The 22025-nt window shown below is 40.2% G+C and overlaps 1 protein-coding gene across 3 annotated transcripts in view; it reads left to right on the forward strand.

The window, feature by feature from the left end:
• Positions 1-22025, forward strand: part of Arhgap15 (Rho GTPase activating protein 15) — a 597306-nt gene that overhangs the window by 14915 nt on the left and 560366 nt on the right. For 2 of the 3 annotated variants that reach the window (XM_048426324.3, XM_085681198.2), the window contains exon 2: positions 12633-12810. In XM_048426324.3, coding sequence (XP_048282281.2) covers positions 12633-12810 — 178 coding nt within the window. Of the gene's footprint in view, positions 1-12023; positions 12151-12632; positions 12811-22025 lie in introns of those variants that run through there. The other variant, XM_048426325.3, reaches the window with a different exon arrangement.

Here is a 22025-nt window from a genome sequence, read left to right on the forward strand (position 1 = left end):
GAGACTTACATAGATCTAATCTACATGGGAAGTAGAAAAAGACAAGATCTCCTGAGTACATTTGGAGCATGGAGACCTTGGGGGAGGGTTGAAGCGGGGAGGGGAGAGGCAGGAAGGGGAGCAGAGAAAAATGTAGAGCTCAATAAAAATCAATTAAAAAAAATAGCCAGCTTATAAAAAACCACATCACCAGACAGTCAGAACATACAAGCTAGAAGAGACATCCAGAGTGAAACTCAGTACCATGGGGACATGTGTCTTTGCTACAGGATGGAAAAAAGAGTCCTCAAACAACTGACTGCTATCAGCCAGTCTGGATCACTTTGTCAGCGCTAATGATTTTTCCAGTGAAGATATGTAACTTTTTTACTTCTATATATTTTTTTAATTTTTTAAAAATAAACATCAGCTCTCATTTTCAATTGGAAATTGATTCAAAACATTTTAAAACATTGTTCAGGCCCAACACCATATGTCTGTGGGCTGAATCGGGTTGGCTGTCTGGCTGCCTTTTCCACCTCTTGTTGAATTTATAGCTGCTCCCAAGAAAACAGGAGCAGGTGTCACGGAGCGAACAAGAGACACCAACTAACTTTTGTACATTTACGACATCTTAAAAGTCCTTATGGATTGGTTAAAACACTGAATTATCTTATAAGAAGCCATCTATTTATATATAGCTTTTCATTTAAGTTTGTTTTGTCTGTCTAGATTTCATGACTGGGTTCATTTTCTTAACTAGAAAGAATAAATTTTCTTCTGCTGCCAACTCTCTTCAAAACATTTTAAAATCATTAAAATATGTCTCCAAAAGTTTAACTTAACTGAGTAATAAAGAATATATTAAGTTTTTCAACTGATATTTTAATCACATGTTATAGATTGAATTATAGAGTATCACCTGATATCTACATGTGTGTAGATGCATATGTTCTACAGCATATGAAAGACTTTTATACCTCACATGAGGGTAGGAATAGTGGCATCATTTAAACACATATGTACATGTCTGCCGAAACTACTGCATGCAAGCACACATGCATGCACGCATGCATGCACACACACACAAAGTTCCCAGTGCACAAGTGGGTAACATAGCCAGGGTGTGGATGTACAACCTTTCCATCATCACGTAGGTTGTCTATTAACATACAAGACTCTGTGTGTCTCAGAGGATCATGGCAGAGTAGATGAGCAAGTAAAGCCAAACAGAAAATAAAGAAAATCAATCTAAACATTTCCAATAAAACAACACTCATTCCAATATATTTCATTTATTTTATTTTTGAGGTTATAATTACAACATATTTCCCTTCCCCTACCTTCCTCCAAATTTTTTTCCTGATTCTCCTTAGAATTAATAGATTCCTTTCTTAAAAACTGTTATTGCATGCATATATATACATATATTCCTAAATATAGGCTTTCGGTCCATATAAGGTTACTTGTATGTACATTTTAAAACTTTAAGAGTTATGCATTCTGTAAATTAGGATGGAAATTTGGCTAAACTATTAAAAATTGTAATAACGTTGAATGAACTGGACTCCTGTTAGGTAGGTTACTCTTATTTCCTCGCTGAGTCAGGGCAGGGAAACTCTGGTTTGGGGAAACAAAAGCAAAACCAGATTGGTTTAGATGGGGGAGTCCAGCTAGTCCAAAGGTTCATGAATTAAGGAAACCAGCAAAGCAGTAGAAAGGACTAAAGACACTAAAAACATGAGGATTTTTCAGTTACTCAGCCCGGAAAGAGCTGGCAACATCCTAAGATATGCAAAGAACACGTGATAGAGGAGAAACATGGAGGATGAGAAACTTAATTTAAAATTTTCAATTTAAGTGCTGAAGACTAGCCAATAGCTTTCCCCCATTGTACTGTCCTTGGCTTCTACAGAGAATTTTGCATGCTGAACACTTCCAGCCTCAATCTACTCTTTAACAAAGAGAGTTCTTTTGCAAGTGTCCAACTTGCTATTTGCTTCACACTCACCAAGTCCATGATATAGCAAACAAACCAAAGGTAACAAAGTATGCTTGACCAAAATGGCACAGTAGACTTGGGTTCTTGGGTATGTCCAGTCTGTGATTATTTCTTATGAGAAAGGACTGATATTCAGCAGTGCTTTGCTGAGCATTTGTTAGGATCTAACTCTCACGTTGACACGCTGTTTTCATCCATCTGTGCCCAGGTACCTACCTACCGACTACTCACACAGCTCTCCCTCCTTCCAATACAGTGCTCCATCACCTGCATGCTCTAAAGTGAACTTTCATTCCCAGAAAACAACTACAGCTACAATTCAAACAAGGGGAACCTGGTGATGATAGAGCAATAAGTTTAGAATATCATTAAAATGAAAACATCTCTTACAACCTTGATAAAGGAGGTTGAAGATGGCTTGTAGGTCAAGAACACATGGATGTATGGCCTCTCTCAACTACCCATAACTCCACCTCCAGGAGATTCCACCCTTTCTTAGGTACTGTTCCCGTACCAGACACGTGTAAATGATACACACCTATAGATAATCAAAAATAAAATAAAAAATATGTAACCCCCTTATAAAATTGCTTAAGGTTAGGAAAAATCTGAGTTCCTGCCTGGTGATGGACTCCCATGGTTTCTTTCTTTTCTTTTTCTTTCTCTTTTTCTGGGTGGGGGGGATTGAGACAGGGTTTCCTTGTGTAGCTCTGGCCTTCCTGGAACTCATTAATGACAAGTTTTGCACCTCTGTCACCACCTGTGCTTAACAGAGCTCTTCAGATGTTTAGTTTAGATGGTTTGCTGCTTCATGATCCCTTTTCACTTGTGGACATTAGAGTTGATACTCAATTCAAAATTACGAATACGCACACGTGTGAGTTATCCACAGGGCAAGAATGATATCCCATCTCACACCAAGCACCAAATTATTCCCAGGGAAATCCCAGTTTTAAAAAAATAAGAACTTACACAATCAATATTTGAAAGTAAGGTATTTCATGCAAATAAATATGTGTGTGACCTAGAATTACCCGGGGTACAGTTAGAAAAAAGTAATAATTACAAGAGGAAAGAGGGCCTGGGGAAATGGCTCAGCAGCTCTGCATTCTCCCTACTCTTACAGAGGACAGTTTTTAGTGCCAGCACTCATATGACAGCTTATATCTGTAACTCTAGTTCCGGGTTATTTGGCATCTTTTTTGGTTAGACGGGGTTTTTCTGATGCTTTGATGTGTACCCTAGAACTCACTCTGTAGCCCAGGCTGGCCTTGAACTCCCAAAGATCCACCTGCCTCTGCCTCCTGAGTGTTGGGATTAAAGGCACGTGCCACCACTGCCCGGATGTGGGCACCAGGTACATGCATGGCACACATAAATGTGCACAAGTATTCATTCATCCACAAAAATAAAATGTTGAAAGATAGAAGAACGAATATATTAGAAAATATTAAAATTAAAGGATCCAATTAATAAGATTTTAACATTAAAAGAACAAAAGGGCTACTCACAAGTGGAACATGTATAGAATAGAAAACCTTTTGTACCAAGGTCGTTAGAGATTACTACTGAGCTATATGAAAGGCAAACAACACAGTAGTAAAATACTCAGAAAATGATAAAGACAGAATCATAGTTGCCTTTGGTGAGGTGAAGCTTTCACTAGCAGAGCTATGTGTGATTGCCCAGTGTCTTAGTGTGGTGCGTAGATGCGATCGCTCTAATTGTTTAGAGCTCCAGCTTCTAACAACTAACTTAGCTTTGGACACAAGCACAGGCAGGATCACACTTGCAAAAATGCCTTTACAGATATTTAACATGCTCAATGCTCTGGAAAAGGAGATAGCTACTTTTAAAATACAGTCAAGGAGCGCCTCTGGAAAACCTTTAATGAGGCAACCATCGTCCCTCACAACAATGGAATGTCACAATGCTGCTCCACCCCCAGATCAGGCCGCCCTGTTGGCACCGAAATTCAATCCAATCAATCCAGACTTTGGAGACATCAGCATTATGGAAAGAATAATGGACACAATAACAAATTTTCTGGATGCAACAAATGCCAGCCATATCGACATTACTGACCACTGTTAATTACTGATGAACACTAATTGTACAATATGCAACTTCCCCATATATGAACCCTGCCCAGGAAAAGACTGAGATAAAGTCTGGTATAACTGTTACCAATAGCTAGATTTAACCAATTCAATAGAAAAATTTGCCATGGAATCAAATTCCTTTAGAAGGGGAAAAAATCCCAGGAAATAAACACAAATACAGCGTTAAATGCAATGTCTGCACTTGATACTCTTCCATGAAAGATCAGAGCACATGCCTGGCCCTGGCACTACCTGGATTCTGCTTGTTTGCCAGTGTTTCCTAATGCTGTGACTAAGAGATGCTTTATTGTGAATCCCTATGATAAATCTGCTAGAGATTGACAGTCCTCCACATTTCTTTCTGAGTTCGGTCAAAGCAAAGAAAGAAACAAACCAAAGACTGACTTAGTTAAACCCTGTGTAGCTTTCCTCTGTATCCGAGGGACTGGTATTCCAGAGAACTTCTTCCAGTCCTGAAGGCTCTGAAGGTGGCACACTTACATTTTGGCCTTGTGTGTTCCCAACACTTTCCAACCTGCCTGAGCATCAGAAGAGAGCAAGAGTTCTACTAATCTCATTTTTTTTGTCTTCTTAGTTCAACAAACTTGCACCTGTGACCTTTGTCACTAAGAACATAGACATTTTTTGTCACATCTTACCCTTTTCTGTGCCTGTTTGATACCTAGAAATAGTACACAAGTACTTGGATGTTCAAACTGCACGTTCTAAAATCATGGGTCCTTTTTTGTCATGTCACATGGTTCTCTTATCATGATGGTAAGATTTATAATAACATGAAGAAATATGTGTTCAGATTTATATTTCTCGGTGTGTGTGTGTGGTGTATCATACATTGTGGCACACATGTGGTGGTCAGAGGATAACCTTCAAGACTCGGTTCTCAGTCTACCATGGTTCTGGGGAATCAAGGTTAGGTCACAAGTTGGTACAGCAAAGAGTCTGACCAGCTGAACTGTCTCACTGACACGTAGCATATTTTTTGAAAAGCAAAATCACCTTAAACAGATAACCAAATGTCTCCAAGACCTAGAAGAAGCACCCAAGTTCCCTAAAAGAAGTTGCACCGTTCCTCCTCTTCAGTTCTGCCAGCTTTCTCTACTTAGCTTCTCCACCTAGCCACCCACACTCCATCTGATGGAGATGTACATGGCTTTCGTCTTTGGATGTGGAACCTCAGCCCCATGGGGCTCTGATTATCCCTTCTCCAGTGAAGTGGTCCAGACCATAAACACCAGTCCTAATGACACCTTTACCTTGAAAATGTCCTCAGGTCCATTCTCCTTTGTACCCTTATCAAACTCTGTGAGTCAAGCATGCTATAGCTCACTCTACTGAAAGACATTTTATAGAATCAGTGGCACACAACAAGCCCGTTTCCCTGGGTGAAAACTCACTACACATTGGACTCAAAACTGGCTGCTTTATTTCCATGAGAATGTTGCTAAAATTCCAATGAGATAGGGGGTGCCAATAACCTACCGTTAATGAATGTCAGAAATGCCTACCAAACAGATTTTGGATCTATCCTGGGTTTTTTTTTAATGGATTCTCTCCATTTAGGATGGCCACATGCAAGGATAATAATAGTAATATTAGAATTTGCCTAAGCAGCTGACCTGTGAGCCATTTTCAGTAAGCACAGCCCACTCCCAGATTCCCTGATATTGGTTAAATAAATGTAAAGTCTTATTATCACATCTCCCATATGTAACACCTGCCCTGTGAAAGGAAATGTTACCCAATGGGCTGGCTGTGATCAAATTCCTTTACTGTGTCTTCCTTTCTCATTATATTTGACATTTTTGAAACTGGGTTTTATTGCATTCTCTCAGTTTATGGAAGTGGTCTGGGGAAATGAGACTTAATAGAGATGTAGAAGCCACTGGGAGAAAAAGAAAAGGAAAGAGCGCTAGAAGGAAGCTGAAATTAAAATGTTATTTCGGTAAATGGCTGCTGTGGTAGAAACAGCAAACAATTTCCATGCAAGTTAATTACTGACCTGTCAAGAAAGCATGGCACGGAGGTTGTGCCACATATTACTGGAGCTACCACAGCCACACGTCATTTTCCACAGGGGCCCAGCAGACATTGTTCTACCACAGATCAACATAAGATCTTTCCAGGGGATTGAAATGGATTTCTCTGAGAAATAATACTTGTCTGCGGAGTAGCCATGAGCTCTTAGCAGACCTGGAGAGTCCATTTGCCTCACACATGCTGAGATAGCAATAGGATCTGACTATGCAGAGACTTCTTGCATGTGGGGGCAGAAGAGACCTGGCTTTCGTGGGTGTGGGTGACCACACAGACACAGCTCATCTGCTGCACAGAGAAAATCTAGGCTGACTCTCAGAAAATAGGAATTCTCGGAGGGTGCATGTGATATCCGCCTCCGAAATAGTTGTCCTCAAAAAGCTCCCAGGGGTAGTCAATGTCATATGAAAAGGTTCATATTTGTGTATGCGAGTGTGCACATATATAAACTGCCTGAAGTAATCTTGTTCTCAAGGGAGATGTTCACTTTTTTGCAATCAGAAGGAAACATAAGGGTTATTCTGAAATGGAATGAAAATATGGTGTTCCGTACATTTTTGGAAATCTATATGAATCTCTAGGAATACTTTAATTCTGGACACATGAAGTATAAAAAAGCCCCACTTTTTTGTGTCTATGATTTGCTGTGAAATACTCACAGTGCACTCACTGGCCCTCACAAACATAGCTAAAGACAAATTATACGTATTAAAAAAAAGCAAAAACGGAGCTGAGCCAGATACTTTCCTGATGGTATGTTGGTAAGGTGCATACACTAGCATTAACTGCTTTCCTCAACATACATTTATTCTATCTCTCTTGTTTTTCCAAAACCCCATGGGAGCACATACTAATTGATTAGGAGAGATGATATGTTATGTATCTAATGTGGTTGCATTGTGGTCATTTTACTTCCCCCATCTCTGATGGATTTACTTTGGAATCTTTGTTCTCTTCGTGTCCCCTTACGTTGGAGTCTGTAAAGGCACTGGGTATGTTTAGGGATACAGGGTCCTGTGCTGCCTGGGATGACTTTAAACTGCCTGTGACAAGGGAGAAGAAAGGCAATGTATTCAAGCCTGTGTCTCCTTGAATCTGGAAACTGCATCCTAGGGCCCCTTCTCTTTTCCATGGCTCAAAGATATCTTAATATATTCTTATTTTTAATGCTGCTGTTGTGAAAGAGATGTCAAAACTCTACTTTCAAACTCAAAAGGGCATGCCGCTGAGCTTCCACATAATTAACAGTGCAAAAAATAATTGGCAGAACAGCTATGAAATTTATGATTACATATCATGCTCGCTCCTCTTTGGGACTTTGCAGGGTGAAAGGGGAAACAGAGCCCAGAACACCAAAGAGTCAAGTCTCAGGGGCAGAGCCAACATCTGTGTGGCCCTTATGAAGTGTGTTCTTGCCACACTTCCTGTTTTTAAAACAAGATTCAAAGTGGAACTTCAGCAGCGATACCGCAAGATATTCTTGATTTCTGAGTGTGTACAAAATCAGAAGTTTAGAGGAATAGTAAAGCCAGGATGGAACGATTTATATTTAAATTTCTAAATTGGGAATCTTGGGTTTGGGGGGAGAGATTTATGATACTCAGTTGGTATCTCAGGCACATGCAGAATTGTCTTGATTTTCCATATCTCTGCTAGTCATTCATCATTATTGAGTGCCACCTGTAGAAAGCATCAGTGTTTTATCATGTGACTTAAGTTAATGACATAGTCAAAGATAAATGAAGGGGAATCTGAGCAGGAATGAAGACGCAATATAAACAGAATTGCTACAGAATTCGTGGTAGTAGCAATATGCCGGAGGTACTAAGCCATGCAAAGAAGAAACAAGCATCACTAACATTACAAAATCTAGACAACTGAGGGCTTATGGAATTGAGTCACGGGTAGAAAAGTAAAATACCATTGAAAATATCTGTGAACAATTTTGGAATAGTGTAGAAAGACACAGAGCTCCTTATGTCCTTTTGAAGATGCCCTGCAATACACACAGTGTTTGGGTCAGCCCAGCCACTTCCAGGTACTGAGTCAAGTCATCAGGACCACTTGCCAGATGTGGTATCATGCACAGGGAACTGAGCCCTCCTCCCTCATCAATCATTAATGAAGAAATTCTCCACAGACTTTCCTTATAGGTGGGTTTGAAGGAGCAGCTCCTCAGTTGAGGTTTGCTCTTCTCAGGTGACTCGAGTTTGGGTCAAGTTGATGAAACTAACCTGCGCAATGGTACAAAGGGAGTAACACAGCAAAATAAAATCCAGTATCAGTCCCCGAGCTTTCTGCGGCTTCAATTACCTACCACCAATCATATTCTGAAAGTATTAAATGAAAATTTCCCTATATTAAAACCAATCTTAAGTTTGAAGCCAGGTGCTGCTCTGAGATCATGGTGAAAGGGAATGCTGCCTGCTTGGACACTCTCAAGAACATGAGCCATCTCTGTGTGTAGTGTCTTAGTTGTAAGGATACCCACTTACTTATGGCTTGGCAACCCTGCCAGCAGTTAGATCTATAAGTGTTCAGCATGTTATAGTTGATTATACAGTGCTTAGTGCTCGGTCACAGTCCTACTTCCTTCACAGACTCTGTGACATCACTTGGGCATATGTCTTCTCCCCTTGTCACTAGAAGAAGCACGAGGATAGGACAATTTTAAGAGAAAGACACCGCATTTGCATAACTTCCATGACAAGGCAATGTTATAATTGCAATCTCCTAGTGTGTGTGACTTATAAAATAACCTATATCGCTAACATATCCACATAGAGGAAAGTATAGCAACAATGATGTTCATCATTGTTCAATTTCAGGTGGGTGCCAGGTGAAATGGCACATAGTCCCTGTAGACAGGGAAGATGACAGCACAAGGGTTGCTGAAGAAAGACAAGAGGCGTGGTGTAGTGAGATATTAACAACGTAAGGTTATATGGAAGAGGAAGCAGTGGTTAGGGGAGGGAAAACGAGCAAAAACCAAGAGCAATTGGCAGGCAGAGTCATTCAGCTAAGGGAAAGCTTTGAAATAGGGAGATTGTCCCTAAGCCAGTCACCAGGGAAGCCAGAAGTTTGGTACATAACCCTGCCTTTTGACAGCAGTACATCACCGGGCAATTTGGCTTTAAAATAAGTATAAGACTGCATTTATTTATTTGGGACCAAAAGTTGCACAAGTATAGAAAAACAGCATGTCCTATAAATGGTGCATGGTGGGACTCTGCAAATACAGTGTCTAGATAGTCTCTGTCAGAAGACAGAGGCTTCAGCATGGATGCATGCCTCACTAATACGACATACTTCCCACACGTAGACTTTGAACCCACTGAATAATGTGAAATAGCAAACCTTGAATGTACTCGGAGAATTTCACTTATAAATAAAAGACCTTTCTAGAGGCAGGTAAAATGCAATTATTTTAATGTGCATTGAAATGTAACAAATTACCTCAAATTTTCCTTCAAATCCATTGAAAGAGCTCTTTCTTCTCTAATATTCAATTAGATAAGTTTTATAGCACTTAAAAACATGACTAAGGAATTCTTTGAACAGCTTTCCTCTAAACAACTTTGCTTATTATAACTGAAATTTGATAGAGTATAACTATTTAGTGTGCACAATGTATTCATTTTGTTACATGAACAGGAAACCATCTCAGCATTTAATCAATAGGTCAAATATCCCTATCACTCCCACACCTCCTCCTATTCAATAATAGCTAAGCTATTACTGCCCCCACTCTCTTCTTTCTCCTTAAGCATTTGCTCTTTGGGTTTCTGTCCCATGTTGACTTGCACATTTTTAGAACACTGTGCTATTAGGCTAGCAGAACAAATGTTCTTCTTTTCGTTTTGAGACAGGTTCTTGTTATATAATCCAGGCTGGCCCAAAGCTCACCACCCTTCTGCTTCAGGTTCCTAAGTGCTGTAATTACAAATGTGCGAGACCACAGCTATCTACTATGTTTCCAATTTTCCCCTTTTTCCTTGGGACTGGCTTTATTCAGTTGACAAAATGAGTTTTTGATTCTCCATCTTTGTGTCCGTGGATAGGTTATTCCGTTTGTAAGAAGTTTACTGTGTATATGCATATGTATCTGTAGATGGGTGCACACAGCTATAGCTGCCCTTGGAGAACAAAGGCTTTGAACCCCCAGTGCTACAATTAAAGGCTGTTGTGAGCAGCCAAATATGAGCAGTGTGATCAGGACTTGGTTCCTCTGAAACAACAGAGTTCTTAACTGCTGAGTCCCCTCCGCCTGTGTTTTCATTGTACAGATACACTAGAATTTGCTCCTCTGTATTGCTTTTGGTGGACTCACATACACATTTAGCCTTCTTTGCCAGTGTTATTGGGAAAGTCCTTAGTCCCTTTGCTATTCTCCTCTGTAAAACTTGAATTGAATGTCTATATCACAAAGAATCAAGAAATGAACTAATGTGAAGATTGATGACCATGCACTAAAAAAATTCTGGATATATTTCTAAGTGGTTGCAATCTTCTTTTTTAATGGCAGTATTTCAAAACAGGGTTTCTCTGTGTAACCCCGGCTGTCCCGGGACTCATTTTGTATATGAGGCTGACTTCAAATTCACAGAGACTCGCCTGTCTCTGCCTCCTGAGTGCTGTGGATAGAGACATGCTCCAACACTGCCCACCTAGTTGTCATAATTTTTGAATTGCTGTTTATTGTGAGATAATACTTTTTCATATTAAAATACATTTTTCCCTAGCATAGTGGTACACATCTGTAACCCTAGCACTGAAGGTAGGGATAGAAGCATTACAGACTCTAAGCCCAGAAAAGGAAAGATATACAGAACCCTGTTTCAAAACACAAACAAACAAAAAAACCCCAGCTTTGCTGCATATTTTTGAACCTATTTTTTATCTCTATTATAATTCTAATCCCACTTCAAACCTATGGATAACAATACTCTTGATTCCTCTAATGTAAGAAGACTACTGTTCTTTTGAGTTATATTTCCTTCCGGAGTTGTTGAGGCATTGCATGGTCTAATGTTGTACCCAGGTGCCCAGTATTGACAGTACAATGGACAGGCTGGGAAAAGGTCTGCAAAAAGCAGTTGGGAAGCTTGATTCGCCTCATAAATGTTCTCTTAGAATTAGAAGGTGTGCTCACAGGAAGGATTCTGAAGTGTGTGTCGGATGGGGGCCAGGTGAAGAGTGTTCTTCCTCAAGTGACGCCTCGTGTCTGCTTTCTTCCACTTACAGCTGCCTCTGTAAAGCGTGCCTGCACAGGGGTTGCCAAGGTTAGACCCCTTCTATGGCATATATACCACAAATAAATAAAATCTATAGAAAAACGAAGTAAACGGTGTTTTTCATTTTCAATATATTCTTCTTAAATATTATGTCCAATGGATGTAGCAGCATTCAGTAGGCAGGTGCCAATGGACACAAGAATTTTAATTTCTTCCTGGGGATATTATGAGAGGGGTCCTTTAGGTCTGTTTGTTGTGCTCTGGCACTAACTCTACTTTTGATTCAAATACCTTTTGATCTCTCTCTCTCTCTCTCTCTCTCTCTCTCTCTCTCTCTCTCTCTCACACACACACACACACACACACACACACACACACACACACACACAGAGTACTAGTGGTACACACAGTGTGCATACAAAACTGTCAAGGATGAAAAGCCTGTATCCTTAATCGTGAAGAGCTGGCACCATCACCCTATATGAAAACCCATTATATATAGAAATTTCTCCTTTTTAAGATTTTATTTAGCTTTATTTATTTAGTTTATTTCTTTAGTTTTTATTTATTTTTTTTTAAACTAGCTCAGCCATAAAGAACACTGACTGTATTTCAGGTGATGGGGATTTGATTCCCGCGCCTTATGCAGCAAGCTTGGATCTGTCTTTAAGTCCAGTTCCAGGTGATCTGGTACCCTCTTCTGGTTTCCACTGGCACCGCGTGGACAGGTTGCACAGACAAACTGCAGGCAAAGCATCCACACATCAGAAACAAAATGGTAAACAAGTATTTTTAAAAAGATTTTATTTTTAAAGGACTTGTACATGTGAGTGTGGGTTTTGGTCACATGAACCCAGTGCCTATGGAAGCCACAGGAGAGTATTGGATCCTCTGGAGCTGGATTAACTGCAAAAGCTGTGAGCTGCCCAAGGTGGATGCTGGAAACTGAGATAGCTCTGCAGCAGCAGTAGGTGGTCTCAGCTGCCTTAGCCATCTTTCCGTCCCGACAGGGAAGCTTCTAATAGAATTAGAGGTTACAGAGCTGGGAGCTGGGCTGCTTAGACGCGCCTGCCGTCTGTGGGGATGGAGGGCAGAGCTGTTAAAAATGAGCACCAAGTGGCAACTGGCTCATTCCTCCGGAGAACGCTTCGGACCACTGGATTTGAGTGACGTTATGATGAAGAGGCCTGTCCACTCACTAACAGGTTTTCATAGGAAGTGTTTCTATGTATAGTAATATAATGTTTTATACTTCACCAGGATAAGCGGCGGCGCGCGGACATCTACAAATTGTGATAACCCTTTGGACGCGCTGAATTCTGCCCCCCAAGCTCCAGGAGCTGTGCAAATGAGAATCAAAAATGCCAACAGCCCCCACGACAGGCTGAGCCAAACTAAATCCATGATCCTCACCGACGCTGGGAAGGTCACTGAACCTGTAAGTCAAACACTCCCAACACGTCACTTTCTCTGAGCAGACAGATAAAAAGAGAGACAGAGAGAGAAAATGCTAATTAGCTTTGTTTTGTTTGTTTACCTAATGTACACCAGAAAACTGTTTTGTAATGGTTTTTATCTTGCCTAGTTATAGTCATAATAACATCCCCAGTTACAAGAGCAGAGCTGGGCCTAATCCAGAGTGATAAAGGGGATGGGAGCCAGGCTGAAGAGCACCTTTGACTCATTTTAAGGGCCTCTGCTACCATGCTTCAGTGTCATAAAAATAATGAGGTTATGCTAGCATGTGGCGTTTGTACTTCCAAATACAGTACATCACTTTGAAAAGCCAGAGGCTAAAATTAGCTAAGAGTGAACTGAGGGGGAAAAAAAAATCAACAACTTAAAAAATGTGAAAATCTCTTTCTTAAAATCTCCCCATAATAGAGAAGAGTGGAAACTGTGGTTTGATTTGCGGTGGGCTCCAGCGGCTGCAATGGTGCGGCTATTGAAGGTTTTGGAGAGGAAGCCATTTTGTTTCGATAATGTGTCATTAGAAGGATTTGAAATAAAATAGTTAGAGATGAACTCTACTGCCAATTGTGTCCCTGGCCCTGCACGCATCCTGAGCCACTAAACCCACTGATTACGATGAGTCTCCTCTGGTTAATTTTCTACCATAATGGTGGTAACTTGCAGCTGAGGCCATAGAATGTTACAAAATTATTTATGCAGTGTTAGCCACTCTTTTGGACCCCAGATCTATTTTGTTTGTCACAGAGAGAGGAGGAGTGAGAGATAAGTTAGCTGGGGACAGACTGTGAGTCCCAGTCACCGTGCAGAAGCATGTGAGCTCTTGAGTATTCTGATGTTATCATAGGGATCTATGAAATATTCAGCTCCCTGAGTTATTCAGTGAGGTAAACTGACTGAGTAGACTGTTACCAATTACATTTATTTTCCACTTTTCACTTGAATTTCAAGTGCAAAATTAACTCACAGCAATCTCAGGGGGTTGAGCAAGACGTGAATTTAATCATTTCTTCCTCAGGTGTTGCAGGCAGACGTAATGTGAGAGAGCCTGTGTTGGTACAGGGGTAGTGAGAACCCCATCTTTAGATGAGGTAACTCGTGAGCAAAGCCTTTTCCTTTATTGACTTTCTCATTTACAACAATTGTCTGCTGGGAGGCACAGCACCGTCAGCTGCCTCCGCTTTCAAGCCAGTTTCTCAACTATGAACTTGCGACAGTGGTTGGAGTCAATTATTGGACTCTCTCTATATGTTCCCTCCAGAAGAACTGTACCTTGAGAAAAGTTTAGAAGTTAAGTATATTTAATGATGCCTAGCATATTTTATTGGCTGTGTTTAACAAAAGGCACTATGCCGCAGTTGTTTTTGACAAGCATGAAAACATCACAGCATGAGACTGCAAAAGGAATTATGGAGAGAAATTACAAGTGATCCATCTCTCAATGAATTATCCACCTCAATAGCCCGCAGAACTCAGCTACCAATTAACACCTACTTTATTACATGTTGGGATGTACTTAATAACTTTCATGTGTTTATGCACTATTACCTTGACTGATGCCTCTTGTACAATTAGGCATAATTGGCATATCAATATGCAAAAGTTAAAAGGATTAACCCTCTTAAAACTAATGAGCATTTCTGTATCCAGCTGCTAAATGAGACAAAATTAGCATTTTTTACTTTTGGGCAGGATTTTATCATGCAGTTTCTCATTGTTGGTATTACCTTGTTACATAACTTTAGTTTGGGGGGTTGTAGGCTGGACGGCTGGAGAAAAAATAAAAAGAGTTTTCCAAAGTTAAATTAGCTGTAATTATCCCAGTTTTTGTTTCCGCATTCTTAGCCTGAGCAATATGGATTCCTCGATAAGGAACAAAAATAAAAGTTACTTCTGGTTATGTGTACTCAGTGCATAATTATATAAAAGGGGTATGTTAGTGAGGATATGTCATTTCACGGAGAAAACTTGGCTCAGAGAGCCTGTATTGAAAGCCTGCCACGGCACTAATTTTCTTTCTGTCTCAGTTCTTTTCATCTCTTTTTTTTTTTCCATGCACAATTCTCTGACTAGATACTGACAGAATGTAAAGTATTTTGGCATATTTATTCAAACAAGCCTGTTAAAGTTATCTGCTTGATTCTTCAGAAGTTGGGTGATGGCATGAGGTCAAGGGGGAGAGTTCGCATTTGGAAGTGGGGGGGAGATACCCTAAAAATGTGTATGTGTGTTTACACAAAGCAGTTTGTTAGAAGAGAGACACACACATGGTGTCTCTACAAAGGAAATACTAGGTGCTTGGAGGTCACGCATATGCTGTGTGTCTTGTTCAAATACAAATGCCTTGCTTATAATATCTGTTCATTGGAAAGTCTCTTGATTTTAAACTACTGGACTAACAAATCGCATAAATTGTCAGATAATCACAGTGATTTCATTACTATTTTTAATGTTTTAGGGTAAAATCAATAGACTTTTTCATTAATTCATAATTTCATTTGTTAAGTTGCAGCATTTTTATATGACTGTGTACTTATAACATTGTATATATTATGTCATTTGCAAGTCTTTTAAGATTCTGAAAATTAAAGGTATTTTGAATGCTAATGTAGTTCTGCAACCCCCCAGAATTACAAGCAGAGGTGAATTTGGTTGGGAATTTGGGGATTTTGCATGTGTTGTTCTCTTTAAACATCAAATAATCAATATCAAAATTTCAAGAGGTTAATGTGATACTCAGGGAACGTTAAGGAGCTGGGACTATTGGATGTGGAAGGATGCAGTTTGCAAGAAAATTGCCTCTCCATAAACGAAACACAGAGCATTCCAGTTGAGTGGGAAGGAGCTCCCTGGTTTCCACAGTGATCAATTGTCCCATGCAGAGGTGCACAGAGAGACCCCTGAAAGGAGGGGGGCTTGTTTTCCAGAACACACTAGTTGAAAAAGCAGTCACCCAGGGGGGAAAAATGGAGCAAGTGAAGTTGCCTGTCTAAGGGCAGAAAGGCCAATGTGCAATCCAGCAAAGAGCTAGTGCCAAAGGTTCAGTGCACTTCGAAGCCTATTTATTGTGGGGATGCTCCAGTCTACCCGACAGTTTAAAATAGATATTAATGAACAGTTTAAGCAGTCCAAACCAGGAAGCTGCAAACACAGGATCAGCAGGCTGGAGCTATTTCAGCATTTAATGCTGGTGTCTTCGGCAGTGACAAGCATGAATATTCACCATTCCCATCCCGCAAACCCACAGAAGGGCATTACTACATTCATGGCCATCATGAAGAGGGAAACATGTTTTCCCTGATGTTTCGATGAGGACTTAGGTCGAGCCATCCCTGAGTGTTAACATATGAGATTCCTCTCACCCCTGTTAACACCCTGCTCCTGATCTCTCTCTCTCTCTCTCTCTCTCTCTCTCTCTCTCTCTCTCTCTCTCTCTCTCTCTCTCTTCAATGTATTATCAGGAGAAAGAAGAAACAAATTTCTTTTGTTTCTTACTTCTGTCGTTATAGGAGACTTGCCAAAGTTGTGGCTAGCCAAAAAGACAGACATAAAAAATCACTACTAAAAATGTAAGCCTTCTGTTTAGCAGACTTTTTGAGAAATATTATGAGATTGTAGGGCATGTCCATATTTACTTCAAATCGATCTTATAGTTAGGTTTGAGGCTTTGTTTGGATAAATTGTCCTGAAGTGGATCCTGATATTTAATTAAAATGACACTAAATCACATTGAATTGATAAGACTTGGCATCTCAAGCAAAGGTAATTGCCCGTATTGGTTTTGTGCAAAAATAGCGCTGCTTGGAAAATGTGCAGGCAACACAGACTGTCAACTCCATTTATAGATCAATATGTGAAAACCATTGATCAGGCAGGCATGTGTAACAGTAACACTTTGCATTTATTTGTTGTTTTTATACCACATTAAGGCTTACAGGATTATAGACTTCCTAAATATTTTGACTTCCTCATAAATATATGATCTGTTGCATGTTAATTAAATGAGAGTCTGCAGCCATTTCTAAAATTGTTTTTAGTTTGATGATTTCCTTTTATTGCCGTGGATCGTAGGATCTGAGAATGGATTAGTTTCCTTTTGCATAAAGATTATTAAAGCTTATTTTAATGTGTCCTATTTAATGTAAGATGTGCCTGCCGTTTTGCTTTGGAAAACATAGATAGAGGCAGTTATTTTCTCTTAGTGAGTGACTGATCTGTTTTTTATTAACTGGGCATTCTCGGCGCACAGGGTAGAATTATTTCCTGACATATTCTGCACACCCTGAAGATAACAGGTCTTCTTGATTTCCCTGATAGAATTTGCTTTCCTTCTTTTCCTTTTATCTAGCTCTGTGACACAGGCATCTGATCGAACATGATGTAGAAAACAAACTGATCATTTCAATTAAATTTTAAGCACACACACCAATGCAATTTGAATTCTATCGTTCTGATTTGAGCACGAGCCTCGTGAACTGTTCTTCTGTACTGCATTCTGCAGTTGAATCTTCCTTATCTCATCAGCGTAAGGACAGCGTTTTGTTCCTAATCTTTATTGGACTATTGTAGATGACATTTGTGAGCCATTTTGGTTTATAAGGAAAGGCTGGAGGACAGTGGACTGAGACTCTCCACAGATCCAAAGCTCTGATACGACGATGCAATCATGTGTCTTCCAGTGCAATTTTCTTTGCCACTGAGAGGTCAATTCTGTTGAAGAATCTTTTTGTACCCTCTGTAAACGTTAGGAGGGCTGCTTTCAAGGCAGTATTCAGCTTTGTGCACGATATTAAAATGCTACAAGAAGTAAGCGAGACTTCAGACATACCAAGTTAAAAGAGAACGAGACAAGAACAATAAACAGAAACTCCCAGGTTGCCTAAGGTAACCAATCTCCAGCTGTTAGCAGCCAGGCCGTGGAGCAGATGAAAAAGTTTGTTAGTCCGAATTTCCACGTTTTTATAACATGCCCCAGAGAAGATTCAACCCCAGCCAGACATTTCCAACCCTGACTGTGCCACCCTGTGCCATTTCATGCTGGGAAATCTTTTAACTCTATTTACCAAGTACAAATTGGGGTTCCCAAAAGGTGGGGGAAATTTATGGTAAAATTAAAGAGTCCATACTTCAAAGAATGAGCCAGGGCTCTGGAGTTCACACATGTGGCAAGCATCGTTCTCCTTTCAACTTCAGCACAGAGCTAAATTTGTTTAGAATCTCCTACTGATTGAACGTGGCGCAGAATGTACATGAGATACATTTTTTTAAAAGTTAGTCCTCTGATTACTAATTTGAATCCAAAACTCTAACCTTGTTAGCATCTGGACTTATTTCCATAATAACAACCCCTTCAGAACCTACAAAGTAATGAATAATTGACAACAAATGAAATGTTTTGATAGTTGTCGGCACAAAGCATGTTTAATGTTTTGTGTTGCTTCCTAGCTAATTATGTAGATGACACATTTGTCAGACCTTGACTGCCATTAGAAACGTGTTTCCAGAGGGGAGAAAAACAGGCTATTCATAGAGTAATTAACTAGAATGCTCAATGACCTGTGAGAGATTCAAATCGCTGCCAGTTCAGACATTGTTTTGTTACAGAGCAGAGGGGTAATTAAAATTCCAAATTACAGTCCTATGATGGAGCATTTGTTTGTTGACAGTATACTCTTACTCTAGTTTGTTAATTCTTTTTTAAATTGCTTCTAATCCATTTTATAGCTTTAGTCGTTCGGTCTTTGAATTTACTGACAACTAATATTATGGTAAATTGTGCCTCAATGGAGGACTGCCTGCTTCAGTTTCCTGAGAGCACAAGGTGGGTGGGACAGAGATGCTCCCTCCTGAAACTGACATGCAAGGTGCTGTCGGCAGAAGGAATGTCACTGTCGTGAAGCATCTTGTTAAACACGCCATTCCTTCCCGACTCTGGGTTAGGGGCCACGGCTCAGTAAAAACACAGCATTCAAAAGGGAAATTTCAACGAACACCTAAAAATGCTGCAAGAGACCTGTCCCCAACAAGAAATGATGGATGAGGATATGGGTGCCCAGAAGAAAAGAAGGGTGTGTGGAGACAGGAGTTGGGTTAATTTCATGGGATACAGAAGTGCACAGGGAAGCTCAGACACATCACTCAATGTGGCAGTTTTTGCCACGATGCTTTCATAGCAGGTCAGTAACAAACCTGGGGTAACAGGTGGCACTTATGTGGCTTCCCGAGGAAGTATTAGAGAGGGCTAAACAAATCTAGAGGGCTAAAGTAGCCTAGATAGATTCAGCCCCAGTATGGCGTTTATTTAGGTTGCTGAAAGTGAGAACATAGTTTTATTAAAAGGATCTGACAGAAGTCACACGGTGTTTGATGCAGGCGAGATGACAGAGGCATCTAGGGAGCGCTGATTATCCCGAAGTCACTGTCAGCTAGGATTGATTTTCACTTTCTCCGTTTATGTAACGGTTCCTGTAATACAGCTGACCCCGAATCACGTTACCTTGTCATTTCTCTGCGTGGATCAAGAGGAGATGAGCTGAAAATAGCTAGACACCGACCTTGAACTTGCCAGAAACGTGAGAAGTGACAGTGGGGTGTTCTGTAGTTCATGTACAAAGAGCAAGGCACACTGTTCTCTGCTGAGTTCACCACAGCAGCACAAGGGGGCAGAGCAGCATTGGAGATCACAGGTAAGAGCTTCAGCACCGTGTGGAGAAGCTGGAATCTGTGAGAGCGGAGATCTGGCTTTTACATCTTAGTGAGACATAAAGGAGAATCACTGATGAATCAAAATCTCGAGTCCCATGATGTTCAGAGTCAGTAATCTGAAATTATACATTCTAATTAAAAGAGGTTACCTAATATTCCGAGTGCTTTCCCAACCGGTTATCTGCAGTGCATCTTCTTTTATTTTTATTTTATGCTACCCTCCAAACAACTCCGAACTGTAGTCAGCATTAGGAAGAGAGTCTTAGGACATGCTCCAAAGGTGACCTGTCATTTTTAAGAAGGTAAAAGCCAAGGTAAAGAATGGGTTTAGCCAATGAATCCAAGTTTACCTCTATGTTGTATCTTTTCCCGGTTTAACGTTTGCATTAATTTTCAAAAATCACCTTTTATTAGACCTTGGTTACAGGCAAGATAAACTTAAAACAAAGCATAGTGAATAGTTCTATAGTTCCTGAAGATGAACCATCTTTGATTTATAAGTAGTGTCCACACAGTTCTCCATGTTAGGCAGAGGACAGAGAGAATGGCAAACAGCAACTCAACTAAACCCCAGGTTATAGACACTTGATGTAATACCATACTATCTTTGCATGTGTGATGGTTCATTAATATTTTTACAACTCTTTGTAATACCTAGATATTTTCTTACATGCAGTAGATTCTGCATTTCTTTATACAGGCTTACAGCGTATGTGAATGCATACGGAGTTCTGTATCTGCATATATAGTATGTATACATATCTATAAAGAACCACCACACAAGTAAGTACATACATATTTGTATAACATGATTTTGTACTTATTTGTGTATTTCTGGAAAACAATATATATATATATATTACAGACAGACATAACAATAAGCTTATTAATCTGTCATAGATTCAGTTCACTATGTAGTTACAATCTTAAGTTTTAAAAAATAAATGGAATCTTAATTTATTTGTGGAACACAATAAATTGGGATCGTTCTAGCACCAAAAATGAGTCCCAAAATATTTTTCAGTACATAGATCATCGCAGAAGTTTTAAATACCTAGATTTTGTCCTCTGGTACAAGGAATGTATCAGCCCTCTGACTTCTGGTTTGGAGAGGGGAATGTGTCAGGGGGCATTTGGAGGCTCAAAGGTTTGAAGTGTGCAGGTGTGTGTGTGTGTGTGTGTGTGTCTGTCTGTCTGTCTGTCTTTGCGTGATGCTGAGGCCTTTGAGGAAAGTCCTGAGTAGCTGTCTGAGAGTCTCACAGACTTTGTCTTCCCACTCCTGCTCTGAGGAGTGGAGTGAGCGCACAGACCTCCAGGTGCCCTCTCCTAGACGGTAGTAAATCCATTCTTAAATGGTTGATTAGCCTCCGCTTCTGAGGTCACCAATGACATAAAGCCCTTGACGGCAAAAACAATACCCTGGAGTCTGGGTTTGGATTTTACTTTCCTCTCTTCCCTCTCTTCAGCTTGCAAGGCTTTAATAAGGGACTTCACTCCCTGATGTGTTCCGATTCAGTTTATTGTTGCCATCTGTTTAATTATCTTCTCAGGTTTGTGTTGGAAAACCATGGAAGTCTTTTCTCCAGCCTTTGAATCCCTGTGTTCCTAAAGAGATGTGGGTAAAGCACGTGTCAGTTTTCAAAGAACATATTCAAACCTGGTAGGCAGAACCATCTCCAAACACTGGCCTGGAAGGCTGAGGCATTATTTTGCCCGTTAATGCTTGTTGCAACTCATTAACAAATGTACCGCCTTGTGGCTCTGGCAGACGTGATGCCGTCTTGGTTCCACGCAGCCTCCTACGGAGCTTCTCTCAGGTGAAAGATTTTGCGATTTGTATTTGCTTTCAATGCCTTGACCATAAGTTTACGAGGACAAGTGTTTGTCATATGTCAAGCAAGTTTAAGGGTGCGCTAATGTCAAAAAGAAGCAAGTATGTGAAAACAAGGATGGGCTCTTTGGGGAAAGAGGAAAAAAATGAAAGGGGACTCAGAATCCCTTTATCTTTCCCCGTTCCCATCTCTCCTTAGTCCTCCATTTTTCTCATTACAACTGCTATATTACAGCATTGAATCTTTTTCTGGTTTTTTTTTTTCCACTCTGAAACTCAGCATCATGATTTTTCTCCAGCGGACACTATTCTCACATTCTATCGGATGCATTTTTCCCTACGCATAATTCTTTGAGAAACACTGTAGTGGCTGACATAGACTGGTTATCAGGCCATATCAACATTGATTTGTATTCTGGCATTTGGGTAAAATAGCACACACAGAAGCAAATCGGTGTGTCAATATCCAGAGGTCACCCAGAAACTCCAACAAGAAAGAAACCCAGCATTGCTTACACCCCGAATCAAAGAAGTGAGAAAACTGCAAATTAGAAGAAATTTCAAGAAGTGACCTTATTTCTCCTGAGATTCCGAGATGCTCTTGTATTATGTTTGATGGTATTCAGAAATGGCAGCCTTGTTATTTT

This window comes from Myodes glareolus, chromosome 21, assembly GCF_982192425.1.
Source record: "Myodes glareolus chromosome 21, mMyoGla1.1, whole genome shotgun sequence".
NCBI lineage: Eukaryota > Metazoa > Chordata > Mammalia > Rodentia > Cricetidae > Myodes > Myodes glareolus.